General features: G+C 42.5%; 1 protein-coding gene across 1 annotated transcript in view; it reads right to left on the reverse strand.

The window, feature by feature from the left end:
• The window catches only part of DSCAM (DS cell adhesion molecule), a 427464-nt gene that overhangs the window by 169889 nt on the left and 236385 nt on the right, over positions 1-21190 (reverse strand). The window contains exon 11 of the mRNA XM_070750468.1: positions 18311-18484. Coding sequence (XP_070606569.1) covers positions 18311-18484 — 174 coding nt within the window. The remainder of the gene's footprint in view (positions 1-18310; positions 18485-21190) is intronic.

A 21190-nucleotide genomic window follows, 5' to 3' on the forward strand; every position in this document is an offset into this window, starting at 1 on the left:
ATCCTATTTACCAGACAACATGTGTACTTCACAATAAGTATCTTGATATTGAGAAATCGGATGTGCAAAAATTAACAAAAATATATTTTTCTTCTGTTGCTGTTCATTTGCTAGAAAATAGAATTAATATTTTTTATTTGGTAACTGTGATAGCTTATATATCTTTAAGAATGGGACGTAAAGTATATTTAGAAGAAATTTTATTTTTATTGTTCCGAATATTCCTTTTTTGGTACTGCTTAGCAGTTAAAAGTACAGTGATCCCTCGATTATCGCGAGGGTTCCGTTCCAAGACCCCTCGTGATAATCGATTTTTCGCGATATAGTGGTGCGGAAGTAAAAACACCATCTGCGCATGCGCGCCCTTTTTTCCCATGGCCGCGCATGCGCAGATGGTGTTTTTACTTCCGCATCTGGGAAGACCCAGGGAAGGTTCCTTCGGCCGCCCAGAAGCTGATCTGCTCGGCAGCGCCGCAGCAGCAAGGAGCCGAAGATCGGGGTTTCCCCGCCGCCCACGCAAAGGGGAAACCCGGATCTTCGGCTCCTCACTGCTGCGGCGCTGCCGAGCAGATCAGCTGCTGGGCGGCCGAAGGAACCTTCCCTGGGTCTTCCCCGCCGCCCACGCACCGCTCGAGAGCAAGAGGGGGAGAGATAGAGAAAGAGAGAGAAGGAAAGAAAGAGATGAGAGAGGGAGGAAGAGAGTGTGAGAGAGGAAGAAGCAAGATAGAGAAAGAGAGAGAGAAAGAAAGATGAGAAAGGAAGAGAGTGACGTCATTGGGTGGGAAAATATTTTTAATTTATATTTTTTGAAAAATCGCGATATAGCGTTTCGCGAAGATCGAGATCGCGAAAATCGAGGGATCACTGTAAACCATTTTTAAACTACTGTATTGTGTTTTTCTAATCTCTAGGAACGAAATTTAATCTTTGAATGCTTTAGACTGGAGAAAATTATAGTAATTCATTTAAAAGACTGAAAACCTTACTAGCAGTGATAGGCATGCTCTCAAACTATTAAACTCTTTGATTTCTTTAATTTACAAAGTCAGAAATAAATAATAATAGATTAGATATAAGACAAGCTAGGACTGAAGCATCACACATAGACTCCTATGTTATGCAATAGACGACAAAGTTATATTCAAACATAAATCTATTTTTTTAACATGGTTAATTGAAAATAATGTTTTAGTAAGCACAATGAATAGTCCATGTATCACTCAAAGTCAAACCAAATTAGAATGATGTGTGATACTAAAGTAGACAATTGTCTCTAGAAAAGACAGAAATAATACAAGGTAGCTGAATATATATTTAACGCACGTAATGGAGCGTCTAAATGAGGTGGGCAATCTTATCCTGCAGTTTACCTTATGGCAGCTAATGCAGCAACCTTTGGCCTTTAAGGGCTGTCTGGAAAAACTTTCTAAACATTGAGTATATGTGCTAAACAAAGAGAAAGAAACAAGCAGCTGCCAGATGGCATCAACAGACTGCTTCAAATTAGCAAGTTAGTGTTAAGATGCTGTACACTCCATTGTGTCTCTAAAACACCCAATTCCCTTCTCTAGTCTGTTTAAAATTCTGACAGATGGCTAGTGAGTTAACCTATTAAATTGCATCTATTTTCAATGACAGAAGGTCTGTTATATAAGGTAATTATTGTTCCAGAAAAGCTGCTTATCTAAAAAAGGATTGCATCATAAAGAAGAGAGGATTATAATTTTGTCTGAAATTCCTCCTGAACTCCCTTAAGCCTTTTCCTTAATACATACCAGCATAGCTGAGTTTTTCATAAAAGACTATAAGTTGTTTTATTAAATTAAGGAAACATTTAAAGAAATGGAGATTACCGTAATTGAAGTGACATAAACACTATATATTGTCCATTGGCCAAAACTACAATACCTAGGTGTATAAATCTTGATATATATGTGCATGTATCTATGTATACTTGAATGTGTGCACATATGTGCAGTGCTTATTCAGTAATACACACAATATTCAAGCCCAAAAGTTGCCCATGTTTGTCACATACAACCTTTCTAATCATCTATACCATGTGATAAATACAGATAGTAAATTACCATTATAAATATATGTGTAGAACTGTCAACTTTTCCCAATCTTGTGAATCTCCCTCAGTATACTGTAAAACCTATAAGACATGAATCTAAAAAAGACTGACTAGCATGTTTGTTTGTTTGGTTGTTTGTTTGTTTGTTTATTATTTAGATTTGTATGCTGCCCCTCTCCGCAGAGTGTTCAGCGTAAGGCTAACATAACAACAATTATTCCTTCCATTGGGTGTTAAATATAATTTTTGAACAGTATTAATATAATGTCATACTGTTTCCCAATATTACAGTAGGGATAACATTATAAAAAGTTAAAACAAAGTACAGTGGTATCTCTATTTAAGAACTTAATTTGTTCTGTGACCAGGTTCTTAAGTAGAAACGTTCTTAAGTAGAAGCAATTTTTACCATAGGAATCAATGTAAAAGCAAATAATGTGTGCAAACCCATTAGGAAATAAATAAAAGCTGGGAATTTGGATGGGAGGAGGAGGAGGAAGAAGAGGAGGAGGACAGTTACGTGCCCAGACGCTCCAGGAGGCAACGTCGTGCAGGGTTTATGAGAGGCAGTGCGAGGGAGTCACCACAGCGAAGTGGTTTATTCCCTCTCCAAGTACCCAGAGAAAGGAAAATTCTCCGTTCGCTCTGGGCTGCCAATGCCTCCTTAAGTGCCACTGAAAGGCTCCTCTGGCAGCCCAGAAAAGCCTGAGATGGCCGGGATTAAAGGGAGAATGGCAGGAAACTGGCCGGGCCTTCGTGCCACTCTCAAATTTCCTGGGAAATTTTTCCGGTCTCGGGTTCTTAAGTAGAAAATGGTTCTTAAGTAGAGGCAAAAAAAATTTGAGCACCCAGTTCTTATCTAGAAAAATTCTTAAGTAGAGGCGTTCTTACGTAGACGTACCACTGTATTGTACTATCACAAACATTGTCTTTTAGTTAAACAGAGATGTGTCAGAAACAAGATATTTGGGACTGAAAGCAGATATTGCAAACTATAAAAAGGCATAATAAATGGTGTTGGTGTAAATTATATTTAACTGCCGGTATGTTTTTTCCACTTTCCTGTGGTTTGGACAATATTATTTAATGCAAAAGGAAATAGTGTGATGGATATATGCTGTATGTATGCTTGTAGAGTAGAATCTATATATAAGTAAATGCAGTGACACAAATGCACAGACACATATACACATATCATATCATGTATTATAGTAGAGTGCACTGTTGTGGGATATGTGCCCTCCCTTTGTTTCTGAACTGCTGCATATATTTTTGTTGATATTTTCTTTCTGTACAGAGGAAGGGAGGCTAATGTTTGCCAATAATGTTCTGATGGCAACTAAATGAGTTCAGAATGAGGAGGTGGGAATAAGAGGTGAGGTAGGGAGGCGAGATGAAGAGATAGATGTTTATTCTATTTTACAAGTACAGGTTGTTCAATTAACAGATGGGATAGAACAGTTGCAACCCACGCAATCCATATGTGTATTAAGCAGACCATAATGCTCTAACATTTCTTTTTATATATATTTTTCTCCACAATTTCCATGTACACATCCATGCATATAAAATGTCATCAAAACATGTACATTTCTATCCAATCTATCATAAATAAATATCCTATTTTTGCACCTATTTATCAGCCTGGTTTTCCTTATTTCTTTGCATTCACCTCCCTCTATCTCCATCTACCTTCTTTCTCCTTCCTTCTCCTCCTTCTCTCTTCCCTTCCCTTTCTACTTCCTCTTTCTCCCTCTTGACCTTTCCCTGAGTGATTCTAATCACAATTCACTTTACATTTAACGGATTGTTAACATTTATTTTATATTTATTTATTTATTTGTGAAACATGTACAGGATAGTAGTAGTTTGTATAAACACTACATAAGTAAAAAGTAACAATAAAAGAGGCTAATAGCACAGTAGGACAGGGACGGTAGGCACAGTGGTGCGCTTATGCACACCCCTTACAGACCTCTTAGAAACAGAGAGAGGTCAGCTGAAGACAGTCTCAAATTAAAGTTTTTGGGGTTTGGGGAAAAAACCACAGAGTCAGGTAATGCATTCCAGGCATTGATCACTCTATTGCTGAAGTCGTATTTTCTGCAGGCGAGTTTGGAGCGACTTACATTTAATTTGAATCTATTACATGCTCGTATATTGCTCCGTTGAAGGTGAAGTAACATTAACAGGAATGACATTTTGGTATATGATTTTATGTACTACAGTTAGATCAGATTGGAGGTGGCATAGTTATGAATTGTCTAATCCCAGTATTTTAAATCTGGTGGAATAAGGTATTTTGTTGTGAGTAGAGGAGTGAAAGGACCCTTCTTGTGAAATATTACTGGACTCTCGAGATTGTATTAATATCTGATATGCAATGCAGGTTCCAGACAGGTGAGCTATATTCCAGATTTGGTCTAACAAATGTTTATTAAACTCTGCTTAGCAGTGTAATATTGCCAGAGAAGAAGCAACGTAAGATTAGATTAACAACTCTTAGTGCTTTTTTGGCAATTTTGTTACAGTGGGCTCTAGCGCTTAGGTCATTGGATATGATCCAAGGTCTTTGACAGAGTGAGGATCATCTACAAATTCATTTCAAATCTTCAGACATCAACATGTTAAATGGTGTAGAAAGCGGAGAAACAAATCATCGGAAACCACTTTGAATTGTGTCTGGAAACCAATCGGCAGCCAATGCAGTCCGTGGAATGCTGGAGAAATATGGATACGCCTTGAAAGGCCCATAATTGCTTGTGCTGCTGCATTCTGGATGATTTGAAGTTTCTTAACACTCTTCAAAATAGCCCCATGTAAAGAGCGTTGCAGTAGTTGAACCTTGAGGTGATAAGGGCATGAGTGACTGTGAGTAGAGATTCCCTTTAACGATAGGGCTGCAACTGGTGCACCAGGAGAACCTGGGTGAACGCCCCCCTGGCCATAGCTGAAAGATGATGGTCCAATGTCAGCTGTGGATCGAGGAACATGCCCAAGTTGCAGACACTCTCTGAGGGGGTCAAAAGTTTCCTCCCCCAGGGTAATGGATGGACAGATGGAGGTGTCCTTGGGGGGCAGAACCCACAGCCACTCCATCTTGTCAGGATTGAGTTTGAGCCTGTTAGCACCCATCCAGATCCTAACAGCCTCCAGACACCGACACATCACTTCCACTGCTTCACTGAGTGGACACAGTGTGATGATATGTAGCTGAGTATTGTCAGCAAACTGATGACAACTCACCCCATGCCCTCGGATGATCTCATCCAGCGGTTTCATGAAGATATTAAATAGTAGGGGGAGAGGAGCGACCCCTGAGGAACTCCACAAGAGAGGGATCTAGGGGTCAGCTTCTGACCCCCCCACTAACACTGACTGCGACCGATCGGAGAGGTGGGAGGAGAACCACCGTAAGACGATGCCTCCCACTCCCAACCCCTCCAGTCATCGCAGAAGGATACCATGGTCGATGGTATCGAAAGCCGCTGAGGAGTCAAGGAGCACCAGGATAGAGGATAAACCCCTATCCCAGGCCCCCCAGAGATCATCCATCAGCACGACCAAAGCAGTTTCCGTGTTGTAGCCAGGCCTGAATCCTGATTGGATTCAGGAATGTTGGAGCTGGAGCGACACCACCTTCCCAACAACCTTCCCCATAAAGGGAAAGTTGGAGACAGGATGATAGTTGTTAAATATAGCTGGATCCAGGAAAGGCTTCTTGAGGATGGGCGCACGAGTGCCTCCTAGTAGGGAGATGGAAAGGACCACTCCCTCAAAGAAGCCAAAGCCAACCAGGAGGGACACAGATCCAATAAACAGGTGGCGGAACTCACAGCTCCCATGGCCTTGTCCACTTCATCAAGTGTTACCAGGTCAAACTCCTCCCATACAGATGGACTAGGGCGGGCCCCTGTCATCTCGACTGACTTGTTGTCAGACGACACTGCATTCCAGTTGGAGTCAAGGTCTGTCCAGATCTGAGTGATTTTATCTGCGAAAAACTAATTAAAGTCCTCAGCACTATCCTGCAAGGGTTCGTCAACTACCTTCTGATTAAGGAGGGAGCGAGTCACCCTAAACAGGGCGGCTGTGTGGGATTCTGCAGATGCAATCAGGGCAACATTATACACGCATCTTGTCGCCCCGAGCACCACTTTGTAAATCTCCATATGAGCTTTTACAAGCATTCAGTCAGATTCGGATTTACTTCTCCAATGCTTCTCTAGACATCTCTTCTGGCTTTTCATCCCCTGGATTCCTCAGTGAACCAAGGAGATCTCCAGGGTCTACTGCTACAGAGAGGTCGCAAAGGCGCAATTCAGATCCTCTGCCGCCGCCATATTCTAGGCTGCAGCAAGAGAACTGTGTACAAGTGAATCCAGCAAAACCCCAAGCGGCCTCTGAAAGCCCTCTGGGTCCATCAGGCGTCTGGGGCAGAACCTCCTAATCGGTTCCGCCTCCCTGTGGAAGCCATAGCAGAAAAAGATCTGACTGTGACAAAGGCAAAGTATCTAATTCCCTTAATTTCAGATCATTGCTCAACTGTTCTGAGAGGAATACCATATTGAGTGTGTCCTTCTTCGTGAGTTGGGCCCTGAACTATTTGGGTCAGGTCCATGGTTGCCATGGGGGCCATGAACTCCTGCGCCAACTCAGAGGATTCGCCGAATGACAGCAGATTGAAGTCCTCCAAGACAATAAGTCTGGGGAATCCTATCGCCAGCCCGGCTACCTCCTCGAATAGTGCAGGCAAGGCTGTTGACACGTAGTTGGGAGGAAGATATGTGAGCAACAAACCCACCTGTACGCCTAGGTCCAACTTCACAAAGAAGGACTCACAACCCGCTATCTCAGGAGTATGCTGATGGTGTTCTTGACTATGATAGTCCCCCCTCCCTGGGGTCATGGCTGGTGCCACACCTGAAACCCGGCTGGGCACATTTCAGAGAGAGGAACCTCTCCCTCTGGGCCAGGTCTAGTCTCAGTCACACATGCCAGCTCGGCCTCCTCATCCAGGAGTAAATCCTAGATGAGGGGAGCTTTATTTGCAACCAACCTGGAATTAAGCAGCAATAGCCTGAGCTCAGGGTCCGGATTTCACTTGTCACCAGCACCCCGGGGTGAGTTTAGCCCACATCTGACATTACATTTTATATATTGTATGTTTTCAGTATATGCAATTATACCTGCCACACTTTTTAAGAACAGCCTTGTATTCTACTATATTTTGTTGATAGGATGAAAAGAATATCTACAGTATGCAAAAATGAACACTTATATTTCCCATGTTCTTTTTATGTATGTCAGAAAATGCTGCCAATGAAAACAATTGCCATTTGGGTGATCCTACTTTACTTCTAACAAACTAAGTCAATAACAGCCATGTGACTGACTTAGCAGTTATGGCAAAAAGGTTGTAAAATCAGATGTGACTCACTTAATGACCAATCACTTTGTGATAGTAACTGTAGAAACTGGTTGTCAGTCAAGGAGTACTTGTATTCAGTAAAACGTTACAAAGAATGCTTGTTTATAACAATTATTTTTAAAATTGGAGTAAGCTATCAAGAATGGTGCCACAGGTTTAATTCTGTATTCAGCAGTGTTCAAAATTATTAATGACTTGGATGAAGAAATGGAAAGTTTGCAAATGATACTAAACTGGATTGGAAACAAAATCAACAATCAAAATTATCTTAGTATTTTAGAGAAATGTGAATGAAATTTGAGGGAGACAATGCAAAGATATTCCTTAGGAAAAAGAAATTAAATACAAGATACAGAATGGGAGATACCTAGTACATGGAATGTGAAACAGTAGTGTGATATGACTCTTAAATTCAAATCAAGAAAAACTGGACCTATTATATTTTGTGCACACTTAGGTAGTATCTTGATCATTGTGTCTACTTCTGATCATCATATTTTAAGAAAGGAGAATTTGATGGTACTTTTTAAGAACCTTGGGTGAACTCACAAAGAAAGTGATCAAGGGATTCATTACTATGCATGGAATATGAGTTTTGAGGCCAGTATATCTGCTGCTGTGGTGGCATGGGTCAGCAAAAGGAGGAAAGATGAGGAGAAAACCAGCCAGGAACAGCCTTGAAGAGAACTGCACTGGCAGTTAGTCAGGACTGTAGTGAGGCAGATGTAGCCAGCCTTCCCTTTGGCCAAGCATTGTAAATTGGTGTTGAGGACTAAAACCCTGGAGAGAATGCCATCTTGTCACTTGCTAGGAAACATGTTGCCCAGAGATGGGATTCAGCAGGTTCTGACCAGTTCTGGAGAACCGGTAGCAGAAACTTGAGTAGTTTGAAAAACTGGTAAATACCATCTCTGACTGGCCCCAACCCCATCTATTCTCTGCCTCCTGAGTCCCAGCTGATCGAGAGGAAATGGGGATTTTGCATTAACCTTCCACTGCCACGCCCACCAAGCCATGCCCACCAAGCCACGTTACCTCCATCAAGACACACCCACAGAACTGGTAGTAAAAAAAATTGAATCCCACGACTGATGTTGCTAGACTGAACTGTAAAAGGAGTGACTGAGGAAAGAGATGCAGAAATATAATGTTGCTATATTTCTGCTGCAGACTATGCTAGAAATTGTTTGGCTGGAGGAAAGATGCAGAGGGAATTCAGAAGGGTAAGTACAGTGGTACCTCGTCTTACGAACGCCTCTTCTAACGAACTTTTCAAGATACGAACCCGGTGTTTAAGATTTTTTTGCCTCTTCTTCTGAACTATTTTCATCTTACGAACCCAAGCCACTGCTGCTGGGATGAAGGGGTTTCTTTTTTCCCCCTTTTTTGAAGAAAGAAAAGGGAGGGGCGGCTTGGAGGGGGGAAGACTGCATTAACCAAACTAGGAGAACAGTGTGCTTGCAGGCACTGAAAGAGTGTTTTTTGAAGAAAGAAAAGGGAGGGGCGGCTTGGAGGGGGAAAGACTGCATTAACAAAACTAGGAGAACAGTGTGCTTGCAGGCACTGAAAGTGTCTTTTGAAGAAAGAAAAGGGAGGGGCGACTTGGAGGAGGAAAGACTTTGCAGAGAACAGCGTGGTTGCAGAGGCACTAAAAGAATGTCTTTTGAAGAAAGAAAAAAAAACCCTTGCCTTTCTTCCTTCCTATTCATCCCTTAGTCTAGCCTTGCTTCTTCCACCCGCCCCCTTTAGCTGCTCCTCCCTGCCCTCTGTTCGCCTCCCTTCTAAAGTTTGGGATTTTCCTGAAGGATTTGCACACATTATTTGCTTTTACATTGATTCCTATGGCAAACATTGTTTCATCTTACAAACTTTTCACCTTACAAACCTCCACCTGGAATCAATTAAGTTCGTATCATGAGGTACCACTGTACATCCTGCAACATCGTTTACATCCGGCTGTAAACACTGTGAGAGCACGCAGAATGCAGACAGAATAATGATCTTATATCAAGACAGTAGATCTCAATTAAATACCGTAACAGCATTTTGACAGTGCACCGAGTATCAGGGAAGCTAAGGCATGTTCAAGTGGAAGTTGGATAGATGTTTCTCAGGGTATTTTAAATTGTTCACACAAAAATAGGAAGTGGTCTCAGTGCCTAAAAGATCTCTTCCAACTCTCATTCTGGATTTGCATTTCTTGGAAAAAGAGTAAAATTTAAACCTGATTTCTATGCTGATCTGAGCTACTTTGGTCAACATCTCATTTATTCATTGGCTTCTGCTGCTAAGGCAGAACAAATTTTACTTGGGAATTCAAAAATCAGCATCTGTTTTAGCTCCCGCACAAACATATCTGGAGTCCAATCTGAAACCAGGTTTATTAGCAATTGTAATGAAAACAAATATTTTGTTACCTGAACAGCAGCCATCACCAATACTTCTAGAGAAAATGGGAACATTAAATAAGTGCTAACCCCACAGCATGTTGTTGAGAAATCAATTTGAATTCACCCAGCACGCTGTAATTATCTCAGTATAACTTTGTTTTTAGAGTAAGTTATTGGATAGCATCTATTACATGCCTGACGCAGAATTAACTTTTTCTAAACTAGAAAAAAAGACTAATGTATTGTGGGGTTTATTTTACATTTTAAGACAAGTTGCTCTATTGCAGTGTTTCCCAACCTTGGCAACTTGAAGATATTTGGACTTCAACTCAAAAAGAGACTCAGCCTTCCATCCTTCTGAGGTGGGTAAAATGAGGACCCAGATTGTGGGGGCAATAGCCTAGCTCTGTTTTAAAAAGTGCTATTGCTAACATGTTGTAAGCCGCCTTGAGTCTAAGGAGAAGGGCGGCATAAAAATTGAATAAATAAATAAATAAATAAATAAATAAATAAATAAATAAATAAATAAATAAATGACTTTAAGGACAAACTTGAGCTTAACAACACCTATAATGATGAAAATAAAGAACAAGAAGATAAGAAAGAAAAGATGAACACAGAAAAGAATGAATGCTCTAGTGATAAAAAGAAAAGGGACATTGTAAATGAACAAATTGATGACTATATTGCAATCTATGGTGGCTTTATTGGGTTTTACAGTAAGCAAAAGAAAATGGAGAGAAAATAGTAGTACCGAATGAAACAATTAAAAAAAGAAGGGAGTAACATTGAGGAGAGATGAAAAATTGAAGGTAGAATGGGGCAAGAATTATTTTTAAAAAGCTTGGAGGGAAAAAAGATGGGGGTACAAATGTAAAAAGAATAAAAAGGGGGGAAATACTTTTAAGAAAAGTGGGATGGAAACATGAACATAGGTGATTTAATAAAGAAAGGAAATAGTTGCTTTTTCTTTTTTTTCTCTTACTTGTTACTTTCTAACATTATCATGGTATATGAGTGACTAAGATTTAATTAAAAGATTAAAGAGTTGAAGGATTGGCTGTACTAAATGAAGTTTCAAATTAACTGATGGAAGAAAGTATAATTTTTTAAGCTATCACTGTTGTATATGTTGGTTATAATGTGAATGATTCATGAATTTAACATAATTCAATCAAATAAGCAAATTAATAATAAGATGACCACTCGTATTTCCTCTTTTCCTTTTTTTAGATTTTAGTATTAGGATATATAACATTGTTATATAAAGTTTTCCTGATATAGGATTTGAATAATCTATAAATGTGAGAAAGCATTTTAGTCTGTTATGTAATAGTAATAGAACTATCCACTTAGGGAAGGATTTAGAGGGTGGCTAGGAAGTAGGAAGGAAGGAGAGAAAGAGGAGAGAGGAGAGAAAGAATAGAAAGAAGAAGGGAAGGGGAAGGGAATGGTAGTAGAAGGAGGGAGAAGGAGTAAGAAAGTAGGTAGTAGAGGCAGAATAGCCACCTGAGATAGAAAGAGGGAAGTGGAGAGAAGAAAGATAGACACAGATGAAACAATATAAAGCAAAACTTGGAATGTGATCTAGTTTATTGTATTTGAAAAATAATATATGTATATTAATATATATTGAAGGTATATGAAGTTGTAGGTTGAATGTGGAGAAATTTTTTTAAAAAATTTACTGCCAAAAAATGCATTAAAATCAACACAGTGAAAAATATTCCATTTTTATATTCGCTACCTTGAACATATTTCACATTTAATTTCACCCTACTGCCATGGGCACTGTGTTGTTATGACAGCTGATCTACCATTGAATAGCTGTAAAAGAAAATCAACAAAAGATCGCTTCAGTGATTTTCGATGCAATTTATTGGAGCTTGTATCTTGCGGCTGCTGCCACCTGTCGGGGTAATGACACATGATGGGTGATTAAAGTGCAAGTCCTTAAATCAAAGCTGTGCTGATAGTCTGAAGAGGCAGAAAATGACACTTGGAGCTTGTTTATCTCTTACAGAGGGAGGACCTCATTAGGACAAAAACCAAAAAACCAAAACCTTGTTAGACTAACAAGAGCAAATGCTTGAGACCAGGGGAATTTTTCATGCTTTCAAGGTTTAGCATAAATTTCTCTGTAGCTCTTCTCAACATGCACATTACAAAACTACTTATTTGCTATTATGTGCCTGCATGAATTTGATTGTACCACAGTAGCAGTTCCAGGTGGTTCTCTCCCATTTATTTTTATAAAATTGCTGTTTTTAATTTCCACTGGACAGAAATCAAACCTTCCTATTGATATAGTAAATGCATATGCCACCAAATATATATATTAATAAATAATTAGACATTTTTCCAGTTCAGGGCAGAGTTATAATAAAGAGTGGAATTGGGAAGAAGCTTTCAAACAATGTTTTGTGGGAGCTTCTTTCAGATGGTCTATGGAAATTTATGCATGGTATGTATGTATGTTTGGTTTTATAAATAAGGGTTTTTTAATTGTTTTAGTATTAGTTTTAGTATTGGATTTACATGATGTTTTGTACTACTATTGTTAGCCGCCCCGAGTCTACGGAGAGGGGCGGCATACAAATCCAATTAATAATAATAATAATAATAATAATAATAATAATAATAATAATAATTTGTAGGACAGAATATCTGTAGGTGTTTTTATCATTCATTTTAGTGACAAAGTTTGAAGAATTCATACACACTAGTGGGGGGATAACGTCTTTCAGATTATGGCATTAAAAAGGAACTAAGATTGATTTGTAGTTAAAAATGTGGCTAGATGTTTTAAAAGGAAGATAGATAAAACAAATTCTGCATCCAGTTAATCATAAAACCACAAAGTTTTTATTTCATATTATGTTCATTCAATACTACAAACTATACACTTCATAGAGAAAACTGCAGCTGATTAAAACCATAACATGTTACTTTAAAAAAAAAGATGGTAAAGCCATTTTATCAGACTTACAGTATACCTGCTGTTTGTTAACTGGTTGCTGACCTTTTGTCAAACATAGATTCTACATAAAATGCAATTTGATTGTTTAATTTTACTTGGTTATTTTAATTGTACTTACTTTACTATGATTATATCAATGTAGGATTGCTAGTTTTAAATGATAGCTTATGCAAGATGATATAATTATCTAAGGCTGTTGGAGATATAAGTAAGTTTTCAATAGTGAAATGAGATAAACACCTCATTATGAAGCAACACTTATGTCATCTGTGAGCTATCCTCTAATAAGGAAATCTTGTTTCAAGAACCGAGCATCTGTATTAGCTCTAGGTCTTGCATCCCACCTTTCCATAATGAACTTCCCATTGCTTGTGAGCATCTATTTTTGTCTTTTTTGGCTAATAAATTCTCAGTCTCAAATCATAAAAGCTGAATCAAGTGACAGGCAGAAGCACAAAAGCCAACCACAGTGATTCCACTGACACTACTCAGTTTTTATTTCCCTGTCAGCAAACTTTATTGATAATTTAGTCCACTTGTTTCTTAGAAACTCACCTGTGACTGCAAAAAAATCTTAGAGTCACTTTTTCAAAGCACTTGATGTAACTAGTCTTGCTCAGGTCTTGTTCTTCTGTCCAAATAAAATTTTAAAATAGCAAAAACTGTCCAGATTTCTTTTTGATGTGTTTAAATTGAAAAGTTGGAAGACAGGGAAGCTTATTATCTTAAAGTAAATGCCCTCATGTATAAGCTCTTCAATCAAACAAGGGAGATATCTTTTGCAGATATAAGTTTCAAATACAAGCCATTTTTTCAAGCTATTATAATTTATTTCAAGTTTCTTATGAACTAATCTTCATGCACATTAGCTTTTATGTTGCTCTATGACAGGTAACATTTTGTGCTGAGAGCTTCTAATTAGGAAGGAAACAGTGTGGGTGATCTAAGCAGCTCATATAATATTCACAATTCATTTTGCAAGTTTAAACTCTGTATTTATTTCTAAGTTCACCACACAGAAAATGATGCCTATGGCACATTTCCTTCCTTGCCTCATTCTGAGCATATGGAGAGGCTACTAGAAAGAGACTCTGTAGATTAGATAAGCATATTATATTGGATTAATTAGCCTAATAGGATGCATTACACTGAAATGAAGCTTGAAGCTTGCTCTACTAGCATACCTATACCACAGGACTGGAGCAGATAAGCCAATATTACCGTGTTTTCCAACCTTAGCAAGTACTGTATAAGATGTGTAGACTTCAACTCCTAGGTACTCGCTGTGGAATTTATTGTGTGTGTGTGTGTGTGTGAGTGAGTGAGTGAGTGAGTGAGAGAGAGAGAGAGAGTAAGGGAGGGAGGGGGGGAGGGAGGGAGAGTATAAATCATGACTGGCAGATTAAATGTTACATTTTTCATGTCTTGAGACGCAGGGAAAATTGATTATACAGATTCTTCATTTGCAAAAAGTCACTGTGGATTCATTACCAAAAGGGCAACTTTTGATTTAAAATGTCCCCTATTCATTCTGGGACATTTGGAAGAAATCATTATTTAGGGTAGAGGTATCAAACTGATGTCATCATGGCAGCATCATGTGACAGTTTCCATTGCTTTGAAACTGCAGTTTAATGTTTCCAAATGTAAAATAATGCACTTGGGGAAAAGGAATCCTCAATCTGAGTATTGCATTGGCAGTTCTGTGTTAGCAAAAACTTCAGAAGAGAAGGATTTAGGGGTAGTGATTTCTGACAGCCTCAAAATGGGTGAGCAGTGTGGTCGGGCAGTAGGAAAAGCAAGTAGGATGCTTGGCTGCATAGCTAGAGGTATAACAAGCAGGAAGAGGGAGATTGTGATCCCCTTATATACAGCGCTGGGGAGACCACATTTGGAGTACAGTGATCCCCCGGGTATTGCGATCCCGATCATTGCGAAACGGCTATATGGCGATTTTTCAACCCGGAAGTAAACAACACCATCTGCGCATGCGTGCCATTTTCTTTCTATGGCCACGCATGCGTAGATGGTGGAGTTTGCCGGGCAGATCAGCTGCTGGGCGGCTTCCCTGGGTCTTCCCCCTCTTGCCGGGGTTTCCCCTTTGCGTGGGCGGCGGGGAAACCCCAGCGCCGCTTCCCAGCTGAGTGGCGCGAGCAACGGCGTGGGCGGGCGAAGGGCGGGCGGTGGGCGCTCGGACAAGCGGCGGCCGCACCAGCAGCAGCGAGGAGCCAAACATCCGTGTTTCCCCTTTCTGTGGGCAGCGGGTTTCTTCGGCTCCTCGCTGGTCCCCAATTCCGCCAACATCAGGCTCTCCACACGCCCTTTCGCCGTAACACGAGAGCCTTCCGAAAACTCTTTCCGAGTGCCTCAGAGCAGCACCCCCACCCTCTTTGATTCCCTCAACCCGCCCGGCCCCTCGCTCCCCTTTTCCACACGCACCACCCAAGAAACGGTTCATCCCGTCTGGGCTTCCCCCCCTCCTCTTGCTCGCTCGCGCTCTCGTTTCCTCTTCCCGCCGCCGCATTCGGAGCCCGAGAGGGGGAAAGAGAAGAATGGAGAGAGCCGCGCGCCGGAGACTGCCCCCGCTCCCGCCTCAACAGCAGCCACGGGAGGGGAGTTGCTGCAGCTGCCCCCAGACTTTCCACCAAGCCCAATACCGCCAGCCCACATGCCCGCCTCTCCCCGCGGCTGAGGAGGAGCGAGAGGAGCAGCAAAGTCCCACGCAAGTGCATCTTCTCCAGGCGGGGGCAAGAGCGGCGGGGCGAGTCCGCAGGAAAAAAGCCGCGGGCGACCGAGCGGATCCTGCCGTTTGGGGCACTCGGCGGGCAGGGGCATGAAGGATCTCTCCGCCGGCCTCGGGAGCGCGTGGGAGGGTGGCGAGCCTAGGAAGACGAGGCGACGCCGGCCGCTGTCGAGGTAGAGGAGGAAGCGGATTGGCGCTCCGTCCCGCCAGGGTTCCTCTCCATGAGGGCGTCCGCCGAGCTGCCCGAGCTGCCCGTCTTCAATTCACCATCTCACCCGGGCTCCCGATCCTGCTGGGCGGCGGGGAGACTCGGCGGGGAGCGCGCGCGTCCGGGACCCAGAGCGCCCTTGTGGCCGCCCATTCATGCCGCTCCGTCGCTCGCCATGCTGGCTTCCCCTCAGGAGACGCGCCTGAGTGGCCTTTTTGCTGTTCCTCTCTGTTCCTCTCAAGAGTTCTTGCGGGGGAAAAGCCGCTAGCCGGCTTTCAGAGCTCCTCCGGCGTCACCCGGCTTCTGGCAGAAGCCTTCTCTCTTTTTTTTCGTGCGCTTGGCGAGGAAAAGCAGCAAGAAAAAAAAGAGAGAAGGCTTCTACCAGAAGCCGGGTGACGCCGGAGGAGCTCCGAAAGCCGGCTAGCGGCTTTTCCCCCGCAAGAACTCCTGAGAGGAACAGCAAAAAGGCCACTCAGGCGCGTCTCCTGAGGGGAAGCCAGCGACGGAGCGGCATGAATGGGCGGCCACAAGGGCGCTCTGGGTCCCGGACGCGCGCGCTCCCCGCCGAGTCTCCCTGCCGCCCAGCAGGATCGGGAGCCCGGGTGAGACGGTGAATTGAAGACGGGCAGCTCGGCGGACGCCCTCATGGAGAGGAACCCTGGCGGGGCGGAGCGCCGATCCGCTTCCTCCTCTACCTCGACGGCAGCCGGCGTCGCCTCGTCTTCCTAGGCTCGCCACCCTCCCACGCGCTCCCGAGGCCAGCGGGGAGATCCTTCATGCCCCTGCCCGTCGAGTGCCGCAAACGGCAGGATCCGCTCGGTCGCCCGCGGCTTTTTTCCTGCGGAGTCGCCCCGCCGCTCTTGCCCCCGCCTGGAGAAGATGCACTTGCGCGGGACTTTGTTGCTCCTCTCGCTCCTCCTCAGCAGCGGTGGCACGAGCGGCGGCGGCACGAGCGGCGGTGGCACGAGCGGCGGCCGGACGAGTGGCGGCAGCACGAGCAGCGGCGGCACGAGCGGTGGCCGGACAAGCGGCGGCGGCACCAGCGGCGGCCGGACAAGCGGCGGGCGGGCAGGCGGCTCCTCAGCTGTTGGGCGGGGGTCTTCCCAGGTGCAGAAGTAAAAAACATCTGCACATGCGCCATGGAAAAAAAAGGGCGCACATGCGTAGATGGTGTTTTTACTTCCGCACCACTATATTGCGAAAAACCGATCATTGCGAGGGGTCCTGGAACGGAACCCTCGCAATGATCGGGGGATCACTGTACTGTGTTCAGTTCTGGAGACCTCACCTACAAAAAGATATTGACAAAATTGAACGGGTCCAAAGACGGGCTACAAGAATGGTGGAAGGTCTTAAGCATAAAGCATATCAGGAAAGACTTAATGAACTCAATCTGTATAGTCTGGAGGACAGAAGGAAAAGGGGGGACATGATCGAAACATTTAAATATGTTAAAGGGTTAAATAAGGTCCAGGAGGGAAGTGTTTTTAATACGAAAGTGAACACAAGAACAAGGGGACACAATCTGAAGTTAGTTGGGGGAAAGATCAAAAGCAACATGAGAAAATACAGTAACTGAATTTAAACATGCCTGGGATAAACATATATCCATCCTAAGATAAAACACAGGAAATAGTATAAGGGCAGACTAGATGGACCATGAGGTCTTTTTCTGCCGTCAGTCTTCTATGTTTCTATCTAGAATACCCCCCCCCCCTTTGCTAAACTGTGGGTGGCCAGCGCCCAATACATCGGCCCATGGGCTATGAAGTTGATAGCCCAGATTTAGGTAGTCCCTGTTGTAACCACACCTGAACTTAAAAATTCTCTTCTGGTCTTGGTTCAAAACACTTTATTCTTTGTTTAAGAACACCATTTGGAACTGTAGGCTTAAATACAAATCAAAAAGAAACAAAAGAAAGCACAATCTTGTAAATTCTATCATTTCACCACATTTTAAATGATGTTCAGAAATCTAGCTGTTTATTTTGAATGACCTAGCAAATGCACAATTAAGAATGCATGTTTGCAGCTAAGAATCACCACTTTCCAAAGCAACATAAATAAAACCCCATGATTCGTAGAATATGGACAGTATAACTGTCATTACAATAAAATATGAAAATCAACTGAAAAGTAAGCACCTCCTGTGGAGGCATTCTGAAACTCTTTCTCCTGATCTTTATTTAAGCTCTGTCCAGGTTTAACATGTATTAGCAACATCAAGATGCCTCTCTGTACTCCAAAAACTATAATGTTGAAGGAGCTCATTGATCTTACAGAAATGTTTCACAGATGTCAACCTTCCCTTTGCCTACTTAATCTTCCTTAACTAAATTGTAACCAAGTGATTCAGCTACAGCAAGAAGAATGTGCAAGTGTGCCTTAGAATGAATGCAAATTTTTTTTTTTTTCAATTCAGGAGTTGAAAGGTATCCTTTTGCAACTCAATAGTCATTACTATCAGGAAGAAATTCTTACTTTTAACAGTGAGGTACATGGACTTGCTGACGTCAGCCCCCACATCATTGCTGACCTTGCAGAGGTAGTATCCACTATCTTCTTCCAGAACATGCTTGATCAACAAGGAGCCATTTGTCAGAAGCTGGATACGCCCATTCAAGGCAATTGGTTGGAACTGGGGAACTCCAGCACCTATTGGAACAATTTAAAAAATGAATCAGGAGGCAAAATGCCTGAAAAAGTAACTGATTTGATTGCTACTGGAACAAAATTAAAGTAACTTAGAAGTACTTTTAAGTATGCATGCATGTATGTGTGCGTGTGCACGTACATACAGAGGAGATAGGCAAAAGTTTTTCTTAAAATCTCTTGCAGTAATTATTGATAGGGAAGATTGACAAAGACACAGTTCTAAAAATTACTTAAATTAAGAGCCACACTTGTAAATTTATTAAATGCTAAAATATTTAAAAAGTGCATGCAAATGTCACATTTAAGTAAACTTAGTCCTCAGGTTATGACCAGTCCTTCAATGTTCAAATTTACAATAGCATTGAATAAATGGTGCATGATAGGCATTTCTAGTTGCCACTTTTATAGTATCCTCGTGGTCTTGTGATCAGGATTTCTGACATTGCTTTCCAACTTCCCAAAAACAAAGTCAAGGGGAAAGCCGGCAGGAAGTCAAAAGTCATCATCATGTAAGCATCTCCCTTAATAATAGCAACGGATGACTTCCGGTTTGATGTCATGGTGAGATCGGACGTGAGGGGCGAGACTCCACAAACATGCATTGAACCTTCCTCGTTAAAGGACCCCCCCAGGGGCTAAAGTCACCCTGTATTGGTCTTGAAGAAAGGAAGGGCACTCTGCAGGTCACAGAGAACAGCAGCTCTCCAGCTGGACCCAAGGATTCCCTCCCATCCAATGACAAAAAGGAGAGGCAGCCATTATGTCTGCCGTGAACCTGGGGCAGCCGAAAAAACAAAGAATGAGCTGGAACGGTGTAGATGAACAGTGATTGGAACTGGGTGAGGTGATTCTTTTTTTACCTAAAACAGTGATGGTGAACCTATGGCATGGATGCCACAGGTGGCACGCAGAGCCATATCTGCTGGCACAATAGCTATTGCCCTAGCTCAGTTCCAACGTGCATGTGTGTGCTGGCCAGCTGATTTTTGGCTTGCACAGAGGCTCAGGCGGGGTATTTTTGGCTTCCAGAGAGTCTCCGGGGGATGGGGAGGGCATTTTACCCTCACCCAGCTCCAGGAAAGCCTTTGGAGTTGGGACAGTGAAACATGAGGCTACTGAGCCCACCAAAAGTTGGGAAATAGGCCATTTCTGGCCTCCAGAGGGCCTCTGGGGGACAGGGGAAGCTGTTTTTGCCCTCCCCAGGCATTGAATTATGGATGTGGGCACTCACACATGAACAATAGCACCATCCCACACTTTTTCGGCACCCGAGGAAAAAAAGATTCGCCATCACTGACCTAGAACCTAACTACAAAGAAAATAAACCGTGGAAAAGAGAATCCTTGAAATGCTTGTTAAAGTGGTGAATAATTACAGAGAGAAAAATTATACACCTGAAAGAAAAGGAACTAAAGTGAGAGTGCAAAATCTTTAAAATATAAAGACTGGATTTTCAAATTTTATAGATAATATTTTGGTAAATATTTATTTAAAATGATGGAACTATTTGTCTGAATATTGACTACAGTGATCCCTTGATTTTTGCGGTCTCGATCTTCGCGAAATGGCTATACATGGTTTTTCAAAAAATAATAATTTAAAAATAGTCCGCGTTTTTTTTCTATACCACAGTTTTTCCCGCCCGATGACGTCATACGTCATCACCAAACTTACATCTGCCATTGCTGATTGGCCGAAATCTCGGCCAATCAGCTTTGCCATCGCAAAAAGTTTGCCCGACAACGCTGATGCACCGAAATCTCAGCCAATCAGCGTTGTCATTGCAAAATTTCACCCGACAATGCTGATGGACAGAAATCTCGGCCAATCAGTGGTGTTAGCCCATTGTGCTTTGGAACTTTTGCAACTTGTTAAAACTTGTTGGAAGATGGCTCCTAAACGTTGCACGCGGAGCGGAGGCGGCGACGCTAAAAAGAGCAGGAAGATGCTGACAATTAAGGAGAAAATTGAACTTTTGGACATGCTAAAAGAGGGACGCTCTTATGCAGATGTTGGTCGGCATTATGGGATCAACGAATCGAGTGTGCAATACATTCGGAAAGACGAAAAGAAGATAAGGCAAACTTCTCTGATAACATTCAACAAGGCTGCAAAAAGAATGGTGACGCCTAGAAACAAACGCCTTATGAAGATGGAAGCTGCTTTGTCCGTGTGGGTACAAGACTGCCATAAAAAGAGCATTGCTTTGGATACCAACACCATACGGACAAAGGCACAGCAACTCTACACCCGTCTTGCAAACACAGAAGGAGGCGATGCAGATGAGGGAAACGCAGGTGAGGGCTGGGTTTTTTTATTCTGTCATAATTTAAGTGCTTTTACCATACAGTACTGTATGCTTTCATTCAAGAGTCACTTCTCTCTCCCTTTCCTGTCATTCTCTGCAGATGAAGGTGCTGGTGAAGGTGCTGATGACTCTGAAGACCCCCAGCCATCAACATCTTCTGCTTCTTCGTCCCCATACACATTCACAGCAAGCAAAGGGTGGTTCGATAAATTTCAACGGCGCTATGGCCTGAAGAGTGTGTCATTGCACGGAGAAGCTGCCTCAGCAGATACAGGTGCAGCCGAGCAGTATGTCCATGGCACGTTTAAAGACCTAATTGCAGAAGGGGGCTACCTTCCAGAACAGGTGTTCAACATGGACGAAACAGGCATGTTCTGGAAGAGGATGCCTCAACGGAC

The sequence above is a fragment of the Erythrolamprus reginae genome, chromosome 4, assembly GCF_031021105.1.
Source record: "Erythrolamprus reginae isolate rEryReg1 chromosome 4, rEryReg1.hap1, whole genome shotgun sequence".
Taxonomy (NCBI): Eukaryota; Metazoa; Chordata; class Lepidosauria; order Squamata; family Dipsadidae; genus Erythrolamprus; species Erythrolamprus reginae.